The 19,541-nt window shown below is 55.2% G+C and overlaps 1 protein-coding gene across 1 annotated transcript; it reads right to left on the bottom strand.

Moving 5' to 3' along the window:
- Positions 1-1,459: 1,459 nt before the first annotated feature.
- DRC7 (dynein regulatory complex subunit 7) lies at positions 1,460-19,540 on the bottom strand. The gene is made up of 17 exons (XM_065898915.1): positions 19,318-19,540; positions 18,728-18,902; positions 17,561-17,686; positions 16,676-16,870; positions 14,794-14,949; positions 13,727-13,945; positions 11,122-11,250; positions 8,387-8,459; positions 7,393-7,521; positions 7,075-7,203; positions 5,897-6,117; positions 4,699-4,914; positions 3,869-3,979; positions 3,671-3,781; positions 2,598-2,792; positions 1,862-2,001; positions 1,460-1,768 (listed from the first exon to the last, which is right to left on the bottom strand). Exons 1-17 carry the CDS (start codon positions 19,512-19,514, stop codon positions 1,675-1,677), a joined length of 2,616 nt encoding a protein of 871 aa, XP_065754987.1. The 5' UTR covers positions 19,515-19,540; the 3' UTR covers positions 1,460-1,674.
- Position 19,541: the final 1 nt, after the last annotated feature.

Raw genomic sequence — 19,541 nt, 5'->3', positions numbered from 1 at the left:
GGCTCATCCTCCCCTCGCTTCCTTGCCCCCTCGGCGCCGCGTCCACTCCACCTGCAGCTGCGGCTCTGGAGGCCGAGGCTCCGCTCCAGGCGCGACCCCCACTTGCCTCCATCCCCTGGCCTGATTGGCCGCTGCTTGACAACCGACCCTCACAACAAAACCTCCGGCTCAGAGCCTCGCCTTCCTCACCTCTCACACCAATCAGCCGCCGCGAGCGCCCCAACCCCCTCCGGGCTTGACCAATAGAAGCAGGCGCTTCTGCCGCTTTTCCTTAGTGCCCGCCCCCTTTTCCTGAATTGGACTAATCACGAGGAAGGAGTGTTCAAGCACCGCCCCTCGGCCTCTAATGAACCAATGCGAGCTGCCGTGTCCTTGATCCCGCCTCCGCCTCAAGATTTCCCTGCCCTCCCCTTTCCATCTCTTCCGCGAACCTAGTTTGCATTTTCAAAATTTAAGACGCCCTCCAAGGGCTGCTGCGCCAATCCCTTTAGCAACCGTCCCAGATTGACCAATCAGCGTCCGCATTATTGGAAAACCAATTCCAGGATAGCCAATGGGAACGGGACTTCGGGAGCAGCGTGACGCCTCGGACCTTCCATCTTGGATTGGAGCGAAGCGGGGACGAGGCCTTAGTCAGCACTTTGCGGTAATTCCTATTTCTTACCTTTGCTCGTGGGCAGCGTTTCCGTGCTCTGAAGACTTTGACGCCCCTCCCTGGCTCGGACGCCGGCTTGAATCCCCCACAGGAGGCATAGAGGGAAACGGAGTCTGATTCCGGGTCCGAGTCAGTCGTGGAGCCCTGGAGGGAAGCCCCTATGGCCTCGGCCTCAATGAATGGATGAGTCGGCTGAATCCTTAGGCGGACCACCAACCTGGAACCCGAGAAAGGCCGACTTCGTTTGGGACTCGTGGGTGGAGTGGGCTGAGGGAAGTGTCGTGACCCGCCGTGAATTGGGGCCGCTACCCACGGAAGTCAGAGGAACAGAGGCAGGGGTCACAAAAATGTCTTGGGAGGGAGCCACTGGAACCATGTTTAGAGGGATATCATGCCCATGAGGTCAGAGCTGGGGTTAAGACTTAGACAGACACATACTCTGAACAAGGTGTATTTTCAGAGCTTCCAGTTTCTTGTCTGCAAAATGAGCGTCATCGCATACCCCCCCCACCCCCCCCACCCCCCACCACCACCACCACCACCACCACGGCTAGGGTGGCCCAGCTCACAGAGTGGGAATGGCAAGCCCAAGGTGTGTGCCCCAGAACTTGGGGTCTTGACGCTAGACTTCAAGGGACTGGATCCCAGTGCCTCTTCTTATCAGCCACTAATTAGCCATCTGTGAAATGGGGATGGCATTGCTGTATTAAATAAGCCTTGTAAAGGTGGTCCCAGGCCATAGATAAAGAAGGGAAGGAGAAAAAGGCTGGTGCTGGGGCCTGTGAACCATGAGGTACAAATGGCAAATTACAAGTGTTTATTTACAGGAAAATCAGGAGAAGCAGGAACAGATGGCTGCAGGGAGGTGGTGCAGCAGCGAGGCCAGGCACCCAAGTGGATGGTCATTAGCTGGGCATAGGGAGCACGTGGGCCAGGCTTTGGGGGAGGTTTCTTTCTCTGGCAGCTTCACTGAGGCCTCAGGAGGGGCAAAGGACCACAGGTGTGGGGACTGAGAAGCATCAAACAAAGACTTTCAGTAACTCCACCAGGCGTGGGTCCTTGTAGAGCTTTTCCTCCAGAGCCAGGTACTTCAGTGGGGCCAGCTCCTTGTGTCTGAAATCAGGGGAGGAATGAGAGGTGGTAAAGGCTTACAAAGCTAGTGCTCAAGGCTCCTAGTGGGTCCTCTCAGCTCCTCCGTCTCCTCACCGATTGAGCCGCTGCTCCATGACGCGGATGCGGAACATGGCCTGAGAGCAGTAACTCAGGTACAAGTCTTCATCCTCGGGCGTCAGGGTCACCTGGTTCTCCTGATACCACTGCTGCTGCTTTTGCAGCTCCTGGGTCTCCTGTGGGCACAGGGAAGAGAGAGCAGGAGGGCTGATGACGACTGACTCTTAGCCAGGCTGCAGGCTGAAATCCCTACAAGGGTTGGACCCACTACCCCTACTGACAGGAGCCAGAGAAGCACAGGCCTGGAGCCACTGGAGTCTTGTTTAGAGGGATATCATGTCCACGAGGTTAGAGCGGGGGTCAAGACTGAAAGTCATGTGACTCTGGTCAAGGTACATTTTCAGAGCTTCCAATTTGTTGTCTGCAAAACCCACTCCCCCACCACAGAGCTCTTTGTGAAGCTTAAGAGAATGCGTGGGAACTGTATGGTGTGTACCTGACCAACAGAAATGGGTCAAGGACTAGGAGCTGTTATAAGGCTCCATCCATCCACCCACTGCTCCCTCCCTCCCTCCCTCCCTCCATCCACCCTTCCACCCAATGAACAAGTGTGAGGAAGGACAACTCGGTCATTTGGACACCCCAAGCACTGACATCCTTCCCCTGCCCCGATTAGTCCCTCACAAGTCTGAGATGGTGAGCAAACAGCCCTGGGCCCGTTTTCTGGTTGAGGACGCTGAGGTCCCCTCCCCTGCCAGGGCCCTGGCAGCACCTTTTCAAACCGGGCCTGGATGAGGTTGGCCTTGTCGATGAGCCGCTGCTTGAAGTCACTGAGGCACTCATCTTTGAGGCGCATGGCCTGCCAGCGCGTCAGCTTCTCTCCCGGTGGGAGCTGTGCCAGAAACGGGGCCAGGTAGTCCAGCTGGGCCTCCGCCTGCCACAGGTGCTCCTCGTGCATCATGCGCTCCTGTGGAGAGGGGGCCGGGGGGGGGTCCTCTTCATCAACATGTGACCGCACAAAACCAGGCCTCAAACCCAGAAGTGCTTGAGGCCTCCGAGGGGCCTGTGCTGTCTCTTGTAGCCGCGATTATTGGTAACAGCCAACTCTCGTGTCTTAACGTGAATTCACGTGTCTCTACTTGAGCCCCAGAACACCCAACACTCAGCAGATGCTGAGTAAGTGGTAATAAAGAGTGCTTGTTAATGATGTTAAATCAAAAACTGCTGGTGAGTCCCTTGTTCTCTTCCACCCTGGGGCCTTATCTATGTCCTGTGTTGGCAGCCAGGGGCCAGTGAAGTTGGAGATGTGGGGGCCGATGCCCAGCCCTGGGAGTCTGAGAACCAGACATCTGATGCCCTGTCCTGTCTCGCCAACCTCAACCAATTGGTTAGTGAAGGGGATTTAGAAGCTGGCCTCGAAAACCAAGCTGGGTCTCGCAACCTGAGGCGGTAACGTGAACGGCCTATGCGCAGGGGTCGGATAACTCAGGCCTGAGGCCAGAGTCAGCTGTGAGAGCTACTGGGCCAGGTCGCAACCTCCAGGGGAGCCCCAGGTGGAGGTGGGCACACAAATTTCATTCTTTCCTCGTGCAGTAGAGGTCTTGGCTTGGCCACAGCCCCTGGAAGTGGGGGAGACTTGGCTTGCATCCTGAGTGCTCTTTGGGGTGACGCATGGAAATGGTCAGCTCAGCAGCAAGGACGACCACCACGGTGTCGATAACTTCATCCCCTATAAAGGGCTCTCCGAAAGAATCCCTGATCATTCTCAGCACCCTGGAGGCCAGAGAGTGTGGCTGGGGGAGGGGTCAGGGAAAGCCAGGGCCTGGGCCAGGGAGCAAGGCTCACCATGGCCTCCCGATACTCCTTGCTCTTCTCGTTGCGCTTGGTGTCGTAGATGGAGATGGTCAGCGCGTGCGCCTCCTCCTCTTCCTCCCGAAGCTTCAGGATCTCCAGCACCTGAATTGGGAAGTGGGGGCGGACGTGGTGAAGACACACCCCCACCCCTGCTACCTCCCATCTGCCCACTCTCCCTTGGGACCCGACCTCAAGCTCTGACTCCCAAGCCTGATGCCTGGCCAACTTCTCCTCGTTCTTCAGCTTCATCATGGCCTCGTACTGGTAGAGAAGCTTCTTGGTGTGCTCCATGGGCTCCACCTGGAACAACCACCACAGTGACACGGAGAAGCAGCAATGGCTGGGGTTGTAGGCAGATTCTGGAGCCAGACCTCCTGGGTTCAAATCTTCCCCTGCCATTTTTCTAGCTGTGCAACCTCAAGGAAGTTGCTTAACCTCTCTGGGCCTGTTGCTTTCTTTTCTTTTCTTTTTTTGTGCCGTGGCATGAGGGATCTTAGTTCCCCGACCAGGGATCGAATCTGTACCCCCAGCAGTGGAAGCGCAGCATCCTAACCACTGGGACTGCCAGGGAATTGCCCTCCCTGGGCCTGTTTCTTCATCTATAAAAACACAGCTAATAATAAAAGAGGGACTGGAGACTCAGAGGGGCTAAGGAATGTGCCAGGAGAGTGAGAATCTGAACCAGGAAAACCAGCCCTGTGGAGGTGGTGAGATCTACTCCAGCCTTGGTCCCAGGATCTGCTCTCGCCCAGGACTGCGGGGGCAGGGACAATGAGTAGTGGAGGCCAGCTGGGTTGTCTTTCTTGGTGGAAAAGAGGAAGATTTTCAGAGGCGCTCAAAGAGAAGTATCCCACGTGGGAGCTCTTGATGTTCCCAAGGGGCAGAGATGAATTTCCAGGCTGGGAACCAGGACTTTCTATCCCAGTTCTCCCAAGTTGCTGGGACAGGACAGAGGGCCCCAGGGCTCTCTCCTCACCCCACCCCCACCTGCCCCTGCCCGCCACGGCCCCCAGGCGCACCTCAAAGCTGAGACACATGTCAGGCGTCATGATGATCTTGTTGCCCTTGCTGTCCCCCTCCGTGCGCCACAGGAACTCACGCTTGGAGGCCGTGAGGTGGTCCTCGCGGCAGTGGTAGCGCAGCTGGATGCGCTCATCCAGGATCAGAAACACGCGCTCTGCCACGTCTTCATCCGCAGGCTTCGCAGGGTTGCGGAAGAATCGCTCTGTGATTTTCTGGCAGGCCAGAACATGCAAAGGATGGGAGGTGGGAAGGGATTTCTGTGCCTGCCTGACCCGATGACAGGAACAAAGGACACTCAGGGATGCTGGGGTCTGGGGTCATTTGGGGGGTCATGTGGACAGCCCCTCCCAGCTAAACAATGGCTCTCAAGGCCCCAGGGGTTCTCGGTGTCTGGCCACTCCAGCCCTGGATGGTGCTGGATTTCTTCTCTAGCTCCCTCCACAAGATGGGGAGCTCACCACCTTTCCAGGCAGCCTGCTCTATAGCTAGACATCCCTTTCTGCTAGAAAGAGCTTCTTTGCTATTCAGACGTTAAACATAGGTTGCAAATAATTTGTAATATGGAGAAAAAAATCTCACATTTTAATGTTAAGAGGGTGATACAGGAATTCTACCTACACACACACACACACAAATCTTAAGTTAAAAAAGATTCTCAAAACCAAACCTATTAATATGTGGTAATATCTGAGTTGGCATTCTGAGTTATTTTTACTTGTTACATTTTTACATGTTTTCTAAATGTTTAGTCACGAGTGTGGTTTTTTTTTTTTTGCGGTACGCGGGCCTCTCACTGCCACGGCCTCTCCCGTTGCGGAGCACAGGCTCCGGACGCACAGGCTCAGCGGCCATGGCTCACGGGCCCAGCCGCTCCGCGGCATGTGGGATCCTCCCAGACCGGGGCTCGAACCCGTGTCCCCTGCATTGGCAGGCGGACCCTCAACCACTGCGCCACCAGGGAAGCCCACGCGTGTGTATTTTTTTATAACAGTAAGGAAATAATACCTCCCTGGCCTAGCGGCCGAGGGCACCGTCTGGCATCAGTCAGACCTGAGACTGTGTGTTTGGTAAAACTGGAAAGGTCGCTCAGTAAAGAAGTTTCCCCGGAGGGAGTCAGGGCTGTTCCCCTCCAGGGGTAATCTTGGCCCACCAGAGGGAGTGGGCACCCTGTCCCCAGTCCCAGCGAGTGCTCACCACCACGGGCCGGGGGTTTGACTCTGCACTGTTCAGAGCCAACTTCTTGGTCCGGGGCCCGAAATTGACATGGCGGTAGGAGAGGAGGTCGGGCCGCCCTTGGTAGTACTCTGTCATTGTCCTGGGCGTCTCCTCCCGTTTGATCAGGCCGTCCACGCGGACCTTTTCATAAAACTCCATGACGCGGTCCATCTCGGGTTGCATGGACGTGTATGAGTGCGCTGCCGGGGGAGGGGCCGTGGAGAGGGCTGGCTGAGCACTAGGAGCTCTGGCCCCTGGCTTGATAACCCGGCCCCTGGCCCCAGGGAGAAGCGTTAGTACGTAACCAGTGTCCCAGCGCTGGGTATTCAGGCTGCTTCCAACTTTTTTGCTATGATCAACACCATGATGAACATCTGCAGTTTGCATTTTTTGTCCTTGCCTGCTCTTTGCTGAGCAGTAGAACTGCTGGTCAAAAAGCCTACATATTTTAAAGCTATTATTGATTGTTTTGCCCAACTGCTCTCCAGAAAAGTTGCGCCAGTTTGCTGTCATACCAGCAGTGACAGGGATTCACTTGCTTACACCTGGTAGGACCATTTTTTTTCATCTTTGCCAACATAAGCGTTGTAAGATGGTCCCTTATTGATTTAGTTTCTTTCTTTCTTTTTTTTAAATTTCAACCACCAAGCAAGGACGGTCATGATTTTAGATGTATATTGACCCTATGTTTTTCTTTTGTGAATTCTTGGATCAGGTTGTTAATTCCCAAGACGTGTTCTTCCCTCCCTTCCCAGCCTCCCGGGCTCGTGGCCGTGTCTGCACCTCCATACTTCTGCCCTCTGCATCAGTCTTGGGGGACACTTGTTGGTTTTCTTGCTCAGCATCCTAACCCCTGTAAATGTGGCCCCCACTGGGTGCCCGATCCCAGCCACAGCATAGGCTGCGGCCCTGCTTTGCCTTTCCTGGAAGAAACCTGTCAACGTTTCCTCGGATTTTCTGTGTTTCCCCTTACCTCCCACGTGTCTGCTTTGCCTAGGGAGGAAGAGACCCTTTCTGTTGCTTGCCGCCCACGAACCCTGTCAATACGTGGATACTGGTTCCTCCCACTACATGCCAGCTGCATGGAGGCTGCTCTAAGGAGCACGTGAGGCCCCCAACCTGGGCACAGAGCTGGCCTAGCAGTGGGGTCTACGCACCACGCAGAGCCTGGGGGTGGCCCGGCTTGAAGTAGTCGATGTTCAGGCCCGTGACCTTGTTTATGTGCTTCAGCTCCAGCATATCCTCCCGGTTCTGGAACCACTCCTTTATCTCCAAAATCTTGGTACCTGTAGGCCCCAATGCGTGCTTGAAGCAGCCAGGCCAGCTCCCTCAGCCTCCATCCCACCGCTCCCAGCACACGGAGGCCAGCAGGGCCCACACTCACACCAAGAGAGGGGCAGTGACATGACCGAGGTCATGTGACATGTTGGGGGACCCAGCTCTCCTGCTCCCCGCAGCCAGGGCTGCCCCCTTACACTCCAAGTCCTCGTAGGTGGTAAGGCGGCACACGAGGCCGTTGTTGTTGAGGTACGGGGCCCACTTCTCCAGCCTTGCCCTCTTGTACTGTATCACCTTCTTCCCGTTTGGGCAGCGGGTCTCGAACGCTGCAGACACAGAGTGGGCTGGGGTCCTTCCTCCCCAGATTGGGGGAAGGGAGGGCCAGCTCCCCCAGCCCCCCAGCCACTCGTCAGCCTCTGTGCACTGTGCTGTCTGCAAGGCTCCTCCAGCCCTCAAACCTGCTCCATGGAGGCACAGGAAGAGTCACCAGGGGTGGCTCCTGCCCTGGAGGAGATCTCAGCTTGAGCCTGACCACACCACACTCTCACTGCCAGGCCTTGGCTGGAAACACCATCCCCTCCTGCCCTTACTGGGCTGACTTCTTCTGATCCCTTAAAACTTAGTTCCCATGACCTCTCCTCCCAGAAGCCCTTTCTGCCCCCCACCCTAGCCTCCAACCCCCTGGGTTCCCAGGACACCCTCTTTAGCCCTTCCTACCCTGTTGGGATGGCCTGGACCCTCCCCATGGGTCTAGGCACTCCCCCACGGGAACCTCAGCAGCCAGCAGAGGTTGGCATGGGGCACAAGCGTGCCTGTCCCCCTGCTTTCCCTGCCTGCCCCTTTTTGGTCCTGAGACCCCCTGTGCCCTCTGGGTACTGTGCACAGTCTCCTCCTGGCAGAGTGGGGTGAGGGATGGGAACAGCTGTGTCCTGGTCCTCGGTCCTCCATCACCAGCCACACTCCATCATCCTGGCTGGGTTAACTGAGCCCTGTCCTGTATGCCACACTGGGGTCAGGCCCCAGGCTGCAGAGCTGAGTGCGTATGTTGAGAGGGAAGAAATGAAGAGGTTGCAGCAGAAAGCAGGCCATGGGGGCGGAAATGAGGGACCAAGGCAGCCTCTGCTGGTATCCCCCTGTCTAGTTGTTGCCACAGACATCCCCAGAAGCCCAGAAACAGTGAAAGTGCAATACCTTCTGGGGAGATCTCAATCTGCTCCACCCACGAGCACGGCATGTCGAAGCTCTTATCCTCATCCTCCTTGCCCTGTTGGGAGAAGTGGGGGTGGGGTGGTGGTTCTGATCAGGGCTGGGCCGTGGACCCGGAGTTACGGTCAGAGCCTCTGCCTCATCCCCCAGGGCCAAGCTGGGGTGGCTCGTCAGCTCCCCCAGGGGAGCCCAGAGGTCTCGAGCAGTTCTGACCTGGCTTGACCCAAGACAGGGGGGAGAGAGGAGGAGTCAGCTCCTCCCTGTACCCACCTGGTGCCCAGCAAGGACAGCAACACCCTGCCCTGCATGCCCCACCTTCCCTCTGTCAACAGAGGCACAAGGAAAGCCACAGACCCTTCATTAAAACTGAGGCTCAGGCTTCCCTGGTGGCGCAGTGGTTGAGAGTCTGCCTGCCAGTGCAGGGGATGCGGGTTCGAGCCCTGGTCTGGGAGGATCACACATGCCGCGGAGCAACTGGGCCCGTGAGCCACAACTACTGAGCCTGCGTGTCTGGAGCCTGTGCTCCGCAACAAGAGAGGCCGCGATAGTGAGAGGCCCGCGCACCACGATGAAGAGTGGCCCCCACTTGCCGCAACTAGAGAAAGCCCTCGTACAGAAACGAAGACCCAACACAGCCATAAATAAATAAATAAAATTAAAAAAACAAACAAACAAACTGAGACTCAAAGCAGTTAAGGGACTTGCCCAGGACCCCTAAGCCTCAGTTTTCTAACTGTAAACTGAACCCTTTGGGAGGATTGACTGATAAAGGTACATAAGGGTTTGGGACACTGCCTGGCTGCCCTTATTATTTTTTTTCTTTTTGAGCCTAGTTTCCCCATCTGGCAAATAAGGCCTGGTCTAGACAAATGGTCCTCAGGTTAGGTAACCACAGAAACTTGGATGAGATTTTCTCAATTTAGAACTTTTCTCCCCACCAAATTGCTCAGACCTCTGATGCCTGCTCAGCTGATCTGTTCACATTTTGAGGTCAGCAGGGGGCGCCAGTGCCCCAGGATTTACTGCACAGGGGAGGAGGCTCTCTGGTCTCCGGACATGAGGACGCTGGCAACACTCAACACCATGTGCAGGTGGGTCTACACAGCTATGCCAAGCACATCACACCAGTGGTCTCACTTTGTCCTCAAGCAGTCCCAGGAGGTAGAACAGAACCACCTTTAAGAACCCAGACTTGGGAGCCAGACTGTCAAATCCCAGGTTCAAATCCCAGTTCTGTCACTTACTGCCTGTGTAACTTTGGGTACGTTACTTCACCCCTCTGTGTGTAAGTCTTCCTATCAGTAAAATGGGGCATGATAATACTAGTACCCACCTCGCCGGGTAGTTGTGAAGACTTAGACAAGTTAATTTAAGTTAAGCACCTACTGGCACTGAGAAAGGGGCATATGCGTGTTACCTATGGGCTGAATTGTGTACCCTCAAAATTCACATGTCCTAACACCCAGCACCCCAGAATGTGACTATATTTGGAGATAGGATCTTTTTTTTCTATTTTTTTTTAATAAACATTTGTTTTTGGCAGCATTGCTGCGTGCGGGCTGTTGCGGCAAGCAGGGGCTACTCTTCGCTGTGGTGCACAGGCTTCTCATTGCAGTGGCCTCTCTTGTTGTGGAGCACAGGCTCTAGGTGCGCGGGCTTCAGCAGTTGTGGCACACGGGCTTAGTTGCTCTGTGGCATGTGGGATCTTCCCGGACCAGGTCTCAAACCTGTGTCCCCTGCATTGGCAGGTGGATTCTTAACCACTGCACCACCAGGGAAGTCCCTGGAGATAGGATCTTTAAAGAGGTAATTAAGTTAAACTAAGGTCATTAGGTTGGGCCCTAATCCAATACGACTGGTGTCCTTATAAGAAGAGGAGATTAAAACACAGACACGCACAGAGGGAAGAGGCTGAGGACACAGGGAGAAGGCACCATCTACAAGCCAAGGAGAAACCAACCCTGCCAACACCCTGACTTCCAGTCTCCAGGGCTGTGAGAAAATAAATTCCTATTGCTTAAGCCACCCAGTCTGTGGTACTTTGTTTTGGCAATTCTAGCAAATGAATACGTCACTTACTACTACCATGAATGTAACCAACCCACTCCCCCATTTCACATGCAGACGCTGAAACTGAAGCTTCCAACATTTAGGAAGTTTGCCCAAGATGTCAGAGCCAATAGTGAAGGCCTCCGGACTCCTGACTTCCACGCACAGGGCCTCATGCAGACCTGCCTGACGGCCCCTGACTAGGAGATCAGAGATGACAAGGCCAATGACCTTCAGAAGGGCTGACTGGATGGACAAGAAAGGCCTGGAAGTGTGTGTGGAGGATCATGGTGACCACGCAGGAAAGGCCTGGATGTGAGGAATGGCTGGCCCTGGGGCTCCCCTGGCTTGTGGAGAGGGTCTTATCGCCCTCCTCCAAGGGGCATGTTCGCTAGGCGCAGGGCAACCCCTGAATGCAAGTCCCAGCCCTCCCCTGCACCACTGGGGGGTCCTGGGCAGGTCACTGGACCTGTCTGGGCCTCAGTCTGCCCATCTGTAAAACGAGGGCATGGCCCAGGCCCTTCTGCTTTGAGGAATCTATAATTGGTCTATGTGGACTGCCCCCCACGCCATACCCATACACGTGGCGGGGACATGTGTCAGGCTGGCCCGAAGCAAGACAGGTTGTCAAGTCCCCTCCACTCCCCGGCCTCCACCCCTCAGAGGCTCACCAGATTTTCCGCATCATCGTCATCGTTCGTCCCGTCGTCCTCCTCCTCAGTCAGGGACAGGAGAGGCTTGTCGGTCTCCAAGAGCAGGTACTCCCACCTCACAGGGTCTCCCAGGTCAAAGACCAGGTCCTGGTGGAGGAAGGGATCGCTGAGAGCCCTCCACAGTTGCCATGCCCCCTCCTGCTCCATGGGGGGCAGGGAACAGCCATGCCCAGGGGGAGAAGGCACCAGGCTGGGTCTCAGGGGGGTAGAATGTGGCTCCAGGCCGCCTCTGAGCGTCCACACCTGCCCTTCTCATCCCCACAGGGAGACCGAGGCCCCAGGGGGGCTGAGACTCCCTTCCTGTGTTGGTCTCTGTGAGAGACTTGGAAACTCTCTGGCCTGGGATGGCCTGGATGTGGAGGTCAGTCTACATTGTCGGGGGAGAGCGGCACCCGGGCAGTGTTTAGAGCAAACGCAAGCCAGAGAGATTGTACAGGCAGGGAAATGGCAGGTTCATCGTTCTCACCCCGTGCCAGCAGGAAGGGAACTAGACATGCACACAGAAGAGGGAAGTGCGAATTTCTCTTCCCTGGTGTGGGTCCTTCACCTATTTTCAGTCCAGCCCACCTGAGCCTGGGCTCACCTGCCGAATAACTCCCAGCAGGTGGGGAGCACCATATCCCCGTCTACCTCCCCGGGGTGGTGTGCCCCCGCTCCCAACTCCAAGATGGACGCTGCCCACAATGGTTTCAAGATGAAGCTCCCCCGACGCCAGTCCTAATGCTATAGTCCTCACTGTCCTGAGTCCTGGAGGGCTCTGCTGGGAGGTGGGAGGGGTACACGATGGGGGAGGGTAGTGAGGGAAAGAACTGCTTGTAGATTTAACAGCCAATAGTCCAGGCTTCGTGGAGAGGAATCACATTACACAGACATTTGAATTTCTTAAAATCATGTCCTCTGTTCTGTCACTTTTTTTTTTTGGCTGCACCATGGGGCTTGTGGGATCTTAGTTCCCCAACCAGGGATTGAACCCCGGCCCTCAGTAATGAAAGCTCGGAGTCCCAACCACTGGACAGCCAGGGAATTCCCCATTCTGTCACTTTTGTAAGTAGTAAGCGGTAGTTAGATGTTTTGCTGCTTTATCTTAAAGTTCTATCTCTATAGGAAAAGCATAAACGAAGGGACAACTACGACATCCCAGTCTCTGCATGGTGCCTCACTCCAAGGCCATTTCAGGGTTCTTTGAAGGGGACTTCCCTGGTGGTCCAGTGATTAAGACTCTGCGCTTCCAATGACGGGGGTGCAGTTTCAATCCGTGGTCAGGGAACTAAGATCCCACATGCCACGTGGCGTGGCCAAAAAATAGGAAGAAAAAAAATCAAGGTTCTTTGAAGGAACAAAGCAACCGCTCCTGTGCTCATGGGGCAGTAAAAGTGACAGCCAGTGTCACGGTCTCTTTCTTCGTGCCCTCACTTGGTGATGCAGTACTGCCCCTCTGGCCTCACTTTCCCACCAGGCCACCCTTCCATTTTCGTCTCATAACTTCTATTATCCCTGATATAAATTTCCTCCACCTGGCACTGGTACAGGGTGTGCTGGGGGGAGGCTGAAGGAACTTCCACCCAGAAGAGGGCCAAAGGAGGACTGCAGCGGCCTGCAAAGGGCTGTTATCCCTCAGAGGGCTCTGACCACTGTGGTGGCTATGAGCTTGGACTCTGGGGGAGGTGGTCTGGGCTCTGCCCCATCTGTGTTGAGGAAGACGTTCTTTCTCTAAAATGACAGTAACGCTAGCTAACCTTTACTGAACAGCATGGGATTATTCTAAGCACCTACCGAATGTTATTTTCCACAACCCTGTGAGGTCATTGAGGACCGAGCCACCCTGGACTCAGGGGCTCAGGGAGGCTGGGGGCTGGCTGTGTCTCCTTTGCTGAAGGCAGGTGCATCTGAACGTGTATCAAATCTGCCCGCCTCCCACACGGGGGCGACAGCAGTCCCTCGGAGATGTTCACTTCGGTATAGGTGGCGAGGGGCCCAGGACCTACCTTTGGGAAACTGGCCTGGTTGTAAATGGAGGACCTTGGAAATAACAAAAGAGCACAGGACTTGGTGCCTGGAGCCTGTCTCTCTTTTTATTTGCATACAGCTCAATGAATTTCCATAAATTGGGTGCACCCAGGTTCCCTGCCCCCGGATCAAGAAACAGAACATTGTCCGGACCCCAGAAAGTCCCCTGGTATCCAGTTACAACCTCCCTCCAACTGTGTGCACGTATTTTCAACTTCTCTAAATGGCACTGAGTTTTTTATACATATGTATGTATGGAAATTCATTGAGCTGGACGTGTAGGATGAGTGCACTTTCCTGCATGTGTATTGCACTTCAATACAACATTTAAAAAAATCAGATGAACTAACAATCCACATTTTATAAGAATATACAAACCAAAAGAGCGACAATAATCATACTGAAACGATTATGTATGGGCAAAGGAGTGGGCCCTGGGCACTCAGCTACAGGGAAAGTCCAAAGCCCTCTTGGCCTGGTGGCCAGATCTCCCCACAGGTCACACCTGCCTTCACCCCACTGTGCCAGCCATACCCGCCCAGGCCCCGCCCAGCACCTTGCAGCAGTTCCAACAGTCCTGCATGTTGACCCAGTAGTTCTTGTGGTTCCAGAGGCTCTCTATTCCCAGGAAGTGGTCGTCTTGGGTGCTGTAGCTGCGTGCAGTGAACGGGTCAATGAAAAAGCTCTCGGGCACCTCACGTTTCCCCGACAACACCAGGACCCAGGAGTGTACCCGCAGGCCATGCAGGGGGTCGGTCTTTGCACTCTCCTGCTCCTGCATGGAAAAGGTGGGTGACCATGAGCCAGATGGATGGGAAGGGGGCCATCAGGGGCCCAAACATCTCCCTGGGGCTGGGGAACTGGCGAGAGAACTGAATGCTGATCCACACCGCACTGTTGGCTGGCTTTGTGGCCTTAGGGACATCACCCCACCTCTGAACCCATCTTCTTATCAATAAAATGGGAGGATCTGACTCGACCTGTGGTTTACAAACTTGACCTTTTAGAGCTCTAGGGTATCTGGGATTTACTGTCTTTCCATGTTGTGATTCTGGGTGAGATTTCATCCAAAGAAAGATAGAGGGACACCATGTGGCTTCATTGTCTGCATCCCTCTGGGCAAAGGGTCACTGTGCCATGTTCATTATTGCATCCCCAGGGCCCGGACCAGAGTAGACCCTCAATAAATACTATATGGAAGGAAAGGAAAGAAGGGAGGGAGGAAAAATAGGTGAGAGGGATGATGAGAGTGTGGGTGGATAGAAGGAGAGATTGGAGGATGGATGGATGGAAGGAAGGATGGGAGAATGGACGTAGAGTGTATGTAGGTAAATCTTCAGTGAGAGTCTGAACAAGGACACCAGAACTGCACAGCATAAAATGAGTTGCTTCAGGTGGCAGAGCTGTCTGATGTTAGAACTCTGTCACCAGAAGCTGGCTGACTACACTGGGGATTCCCACAAGGCCGGGCAGAGATGGGGGGTGGTGGAAGGTTGGAGGAGGGGATTTGGACCTGGGGGCCCATAAACACTCCCTTCGTGATCCGTGTCTGTTTCCCCATTCCCAGCAACTCTCCCTCTGGAGCTGAGTTCAAGGGTTGAGGGCTGAGGATGGCGGACCCACCGCGAGGCGCTCCCCCTGCTTCAGCCGCTTCTCCTCCTCGGCCTTGACTCCCTCCTGCCTTTTAATCTCCTGCTCCCGCTCAAACCTGCTTGTCAGGTCCCTGGGCGGTTTGACGGCGTACTTCTTAGGTGGTGCCTTTTCCTCCTCCTTGACCACCTGTCACCCAACAAGGGAAAAAGGGTCAGCAGCCCTCAGTGGCCCGCCTGCACAGCTGCTCCCGGAGCCTGCTGGCTTTCTGACCCTGAACGTAGAAAGAGCCTCAGCTCCAGACCTGTGACCATGGGCCAGTCCTCCCACTTCCCTACCCACAGGCTCTTCTGTAAAAGTCACTGAGAATAATGAGAACATTTTCCCCAGGGTTATTCTGACAAGTAAAGACAGGAAAATGTCCGTCTGACCTGCCCATCCGGGCAGGAGCTCAGGAAATGCGATTTCCCCTCTTCATTCCCCACGGCCTAGACTAGCTACAATCTGGATCTGATCTAGAAAGTGGGGCAAATTGCCTGGAGTCAGATTTTCCAGATTTTGTCACTGCAGGATTTCATATGTTGACTTGAAGTGAGAGTTTACTGGGCTAGGAAAGAGAACAAAGCCTTCGTGCGTGTGCGTTTGTGGGTGTGTGTGTTTTTGTATTTGTATACGAGCGCGCACACGTATACAAATGTGTGCTAGGTGGCAAGAAAAATGTCCAGGAAAGGACACCACAGAGGCTGCATAAGGGGGCCTATTATGAGGAAGAAACAGTGAATCTCCGTGGTTTAGAGTCAGACAGACTGGGCCTTAGCTCCCAGGTCCCCATTTACCAGCTATGCGACTTTGGTCACAAAAATTGTTTCATCTCGACACACTCATATGTAAAAGAGAAGTGATAACTCCTACCACGCAGCACTATTGAGAGGAGCAACCAAGTCAATGGACATGTGAGTTGTTTATAGACTGGAACGCTCTCAGCATCCATTAGCTATTGATATCATTTTCATAATTAAAATTTGGGCTAAGAGGCCCGTATGTGAGTTCTCAGGCCTTTGGAGCCAAAAGCAGTGAAGGAGCTTTTTTGTTCCATATTTCCTGGGGAGGTGGCCCTGAGAGAGCAGGCAGGGCTCTCACCTGGTACCTCCCCCTCCTTCTCCACCAGACTGCAGCCCCGGGGGCCCCAGGTGCTCACACAGGTAGAACACAGGTGCGTGTGCATCATGCCGGATGCCCCAGGCCCCTGGATCCTCTGCCCTGAGCTGCAGACACCCACTGGGTCTTGACCCTGACCACAGAGTCCTGGAATCAATCCAGCTCATGAAAAGCATTTCCTGCCAGTAGTATGGCTATTTTCCAAATGCAAAGAGATGCTTTTATGATTCCCACAGTTAAATTCACTTAAGAGTGTTGTGTTCACAGCAGCCTCGGGTCATTATGGTGCTCTCAGTCAACGGATATAAAAACACAACCACCAGCTGCTGGAGGGCTGGTGAATTTTGTACTGTTAAGAGGTCCTTTTTACCTGGGAGGGGGAAATAAAAAGAAGTAAACGTCTGTCTGTTTGTCTGCATTTTCCTTATATGAAAATGGCTGGATGGATTTTTATCAAATGCATAGGATAAATTTGGAAGAATTTGGCTTAAGGTATCAGCGATACGGCAATCACAAATGCGGGGAACACAGTAGCCGAAACTGAGTTACAACAAGGGGAGAGGAGCAGCCAGTATGGAGAAATGGGCTGTGTGCATTAAGATGCCAAAGATGGAGAAACCATCAGTGGTTTGAAATATGAACTCCTGAAGCGCTGCCTGGTGATGGGGCCGGGGCAGGGGCGGAAGTGGCAGGGACAGGTGGCTTTAAGGGTGGCGTGTCTTGCGTGATGCTGAGGGCAGCATAAGCCCAGCCGCACCTCCTTGGGCTTCATGGTGAGTGGGCACACCTCCCGAGTCAGGTCCATGTGGCACAGGTCCTGCGAGCCATAGCCGTAGACGCAGTAGGCATCGTAGCCGGCACCGAGGAGCATGGAGCAGAGCAGCGTGCTGAAGTCAAAGCAGTTGCCCTCCTGGTACTTGAGCACCATGGTCGAGGAGTACAGGTAGGAGGGCTGGGCACAGCGAGCTGGTCAGCATAGCTACCCGGTTGCCCCCACCCACCCTCCCTGCTAAGCAAGGGCTGGGCGCTGGGGCCAGGGGGCCGACTGGGCCCCAGCAGGGCTCCTCCCCTTTGTCGGGTTAGGGAGCCTGCTAAGAATGGGGTGAAAACCACAGATGCCGTGTCCATAAAGTGCAATCCAGGTTTACCTAGAATTGCAAGGGACCATGGACTTCCTGATGTGAAAGACCGTCTGGGATGTAGAAGCTTCTGGTCTGTTGCTCTCTGATTGGTCATTTTATGGTTTTATTCCAGAGTTACCCTCACCTTTTACCTCCATCCTTCTCTTCTCTCTGTTTCTCAGTTCTCCACTGTGTACGCATCCTCATCTCCCTCCCTCCATTCTTAATGAGATTGAGCTGGTCAGAAGCCCAGAGATGTGACCTTGGACCATGGGCAGCAGGCCCTCCCCTCTCTCTCCTTCCCCACCTCCCGAAGTCCTGAAAGGAAGACTCTGAAGGCAGAAAGAGGCAAAGCAGCCCAAGAGGTGGGAGCCCGGGGACCAGGCTGGCTGTGTGACCTCAGGCAAGCGGCTGTCTCTGCCCAGACTCATGGGCTGTGTCCTGAGGCTGGCCAAGCCTCCTTCTCCCGACCCGCCTGGCTTCCCATCTCAGGCCTCATGGCAGCCCCAGGTGGTGCTTACCGGCTTGAGGGGGTCGGGCAAGGGCACCGCGGACAGGAAGTCTGAGACAAACTGGGCGCAGGTGTCCCAGTTGTAGAGCTCAGGGTAGGGCATCAGTGTGGGCCGGATGGTCGTGCTCACGAACTTCTGCAAAGGGAGAGACCACAGGTCCTGGGGGGAGCGCTCCACCCGGGAGGAGACCACGGTGCTCCCAGGAGGCTGGGGACCTCAGGGTGGGGAGGCGGCAGCTCTCTGGCCTCAGGCTCCTCCTCGGTGCCTTGGGAGTTGGAGGAAGGGATCCCTCAAGGCCCTTCTCCCCAGATCTAGAATAACCCCGTGCTGTCCGGGGTGAAGTGATGTGATCACCACCGCCCCACTCGGTGCCGCCAGACCTGCACCACCTCTCCGATCCCCCAACAGCCCTGTGAGGCAGGTCCCGCTGACAGATGAGGAAGCCGAGGCTCTGCGAGGTGAGCTGACTTGCTCAGGTTCACAGTCAGTAGCAGAGCTGGGTCTGTCTTGACCACCCTGGGGCTGGGGGCCAGGCCTCTGGGGTCTCCCTGTGAATTTGAGGAAGGCCCCACCTAAGGGGCAGCCCCGGTGCAGACCCCACTGACGGCAGCAGGGCAGATGCAGGCCAGGGGTTACCAGATCCAGAGAAGAGGGGACTAGGGATCTGGACGGGAATGGCTGAGTTTCAAATGCTGGTAGCTAATACCAGGGTGAAAAATCACCAGGTGGGCCAGATAAAACAGCCTGTGAGTTCCTGTCAGCCTATGGGCTGCTGCTTTGCAACTCTTGGATTCATCCCCTGCCATGCCATCTACAGGTGGGGAAACTGAGGCCCAGAGAGACTCGGGGATGTGCCCTGGGTCACAGGGCGGGAAGGAAGGAGGCCAGTGCTTGGGTCCTGGCCCATTTTGTCTTATTTCTCAGCTTTTCCCTGCATAGGGCTGGCCTCGGGGGCCGGAGACCGCACTGCATGTCTGGCTGCCCCTTAGGCGGGGTGTGCAGGCTCCAAGCCACCACAGGCCCCCAGGGGTGACTCACAGCGGGCCTGCTGGGGCCTGTGGACATTTGAGTTTATATGCTGCCACTGAAATATAAGCTTTGACCCACGAGAGGTCTGTGCCTGGCCCACCTCCCTCCACCCTCTGCTCTCCAGCCCCTGGCCCTGCCCAGTCTTACAGGCACATTGCACTCGTTCACTGGGTACAAGAAGAGGGGCACGCGGTCCGGGCACAAGTGGCTGTACTGGCGGGAGAAGTTGTCTGCCACCTGCAGCAGGTGTTCCTCCTTGGGCGTGTTGCTTTGGTAGGAAAGGGGCAGCTTGGAGGTGTCAATAGCATCCTTGGTAAAAGTCCTGTGTCCGTAAGAGGGGTGGCATCAGTGTGTGTGAGGCTGGGCCTGGCACACAGGGAGCCCTCCATCCACCTTAGCTGCCTTTGCTCTGTCCCGTCCTCATTAAATCCTCACCACTACCTAGGAGGGAAGTAGCATTCTTATCAGCTGCCCTTTTAAACAGATGAGGGAAATGAGGCACAGAGAGTCTGAGTGACTTGCCCGGATCACACAGCTAGGGAGGGGCAGAGTGGGGACTTGGACCAGGCAGCCTGAAAGTACAGCCCTCACTCCTAACCACCTCCTTCTATGTCCTGGTCCTGCCTCCCAGCCCAGGTACCACCATTCTGCCCGGCTCTCCTGCTGCCTGGCCCTGGTCTGACTTTCACTGGGGCTGCTGGGCCAAAGCCCCCACCTTCCCCACCCCGGGCACTCACGAGGACTTCTCCGGGATGGAGACCTCAATCTCCGACAGCTTCCTCTCCAGGTCTCTGAGCATCTCCTGCGTCCTGGTAGTGTCCTCCTTCCGCACCTCCATCGGCCTCATCATTTTCTCGGCCCTCTCGGCCCTCTCGGCCCTCTCGGCCCGCTCGGCCTCCTCTTCCTCCTCCACTTTCTCCTTCAGGACCTCCATCTGCTGTGTCTCCGACTGTCTAGAGAT

Source organism: Phocoena phocoena, chromosome 20, assembly GCF_963924675.1.
Source record: "Phocoena phocoena chromosome 20, mPhoPho1.1, whole genome shotgun sequence".
In the NCBI taxonomy this organism is placed as follows: Eukaryota; Metazoa; Chordata; class Mammalia; order Artiodactyla; family Phocoenidae; genus Phocoena; species Phocoena phocoena.
This window is presented reverse-complemented; position numbering and strand designations above follow the sequence as displayed.

Bases quoted from the DNA above. Each gene is read 5' to 3' on its own strand.
- DRC7 (XM_065898915.1), bottom strand. From the start codon at position 19,514: ATGGAGGTCCTGAAGGAGAAAGTGGAGGAGGAAGAGGAGGCCGAGCGG. The intron at 3,980-4,698 runs GTGCGCCTGGGG...TGGTTGTTCCAG, and splicing joins ACATGTGTCTCAGCTTTGAG to GTGGAGCCCATGGAGCACAC. The intron at 2,793-3,670 runs GTGAGCCTTGCT...CCCTCTCCACAG, and splicing joins AGGAGTATCGGGAGGCCATG to GAGCGCATGATGCACGAGGA.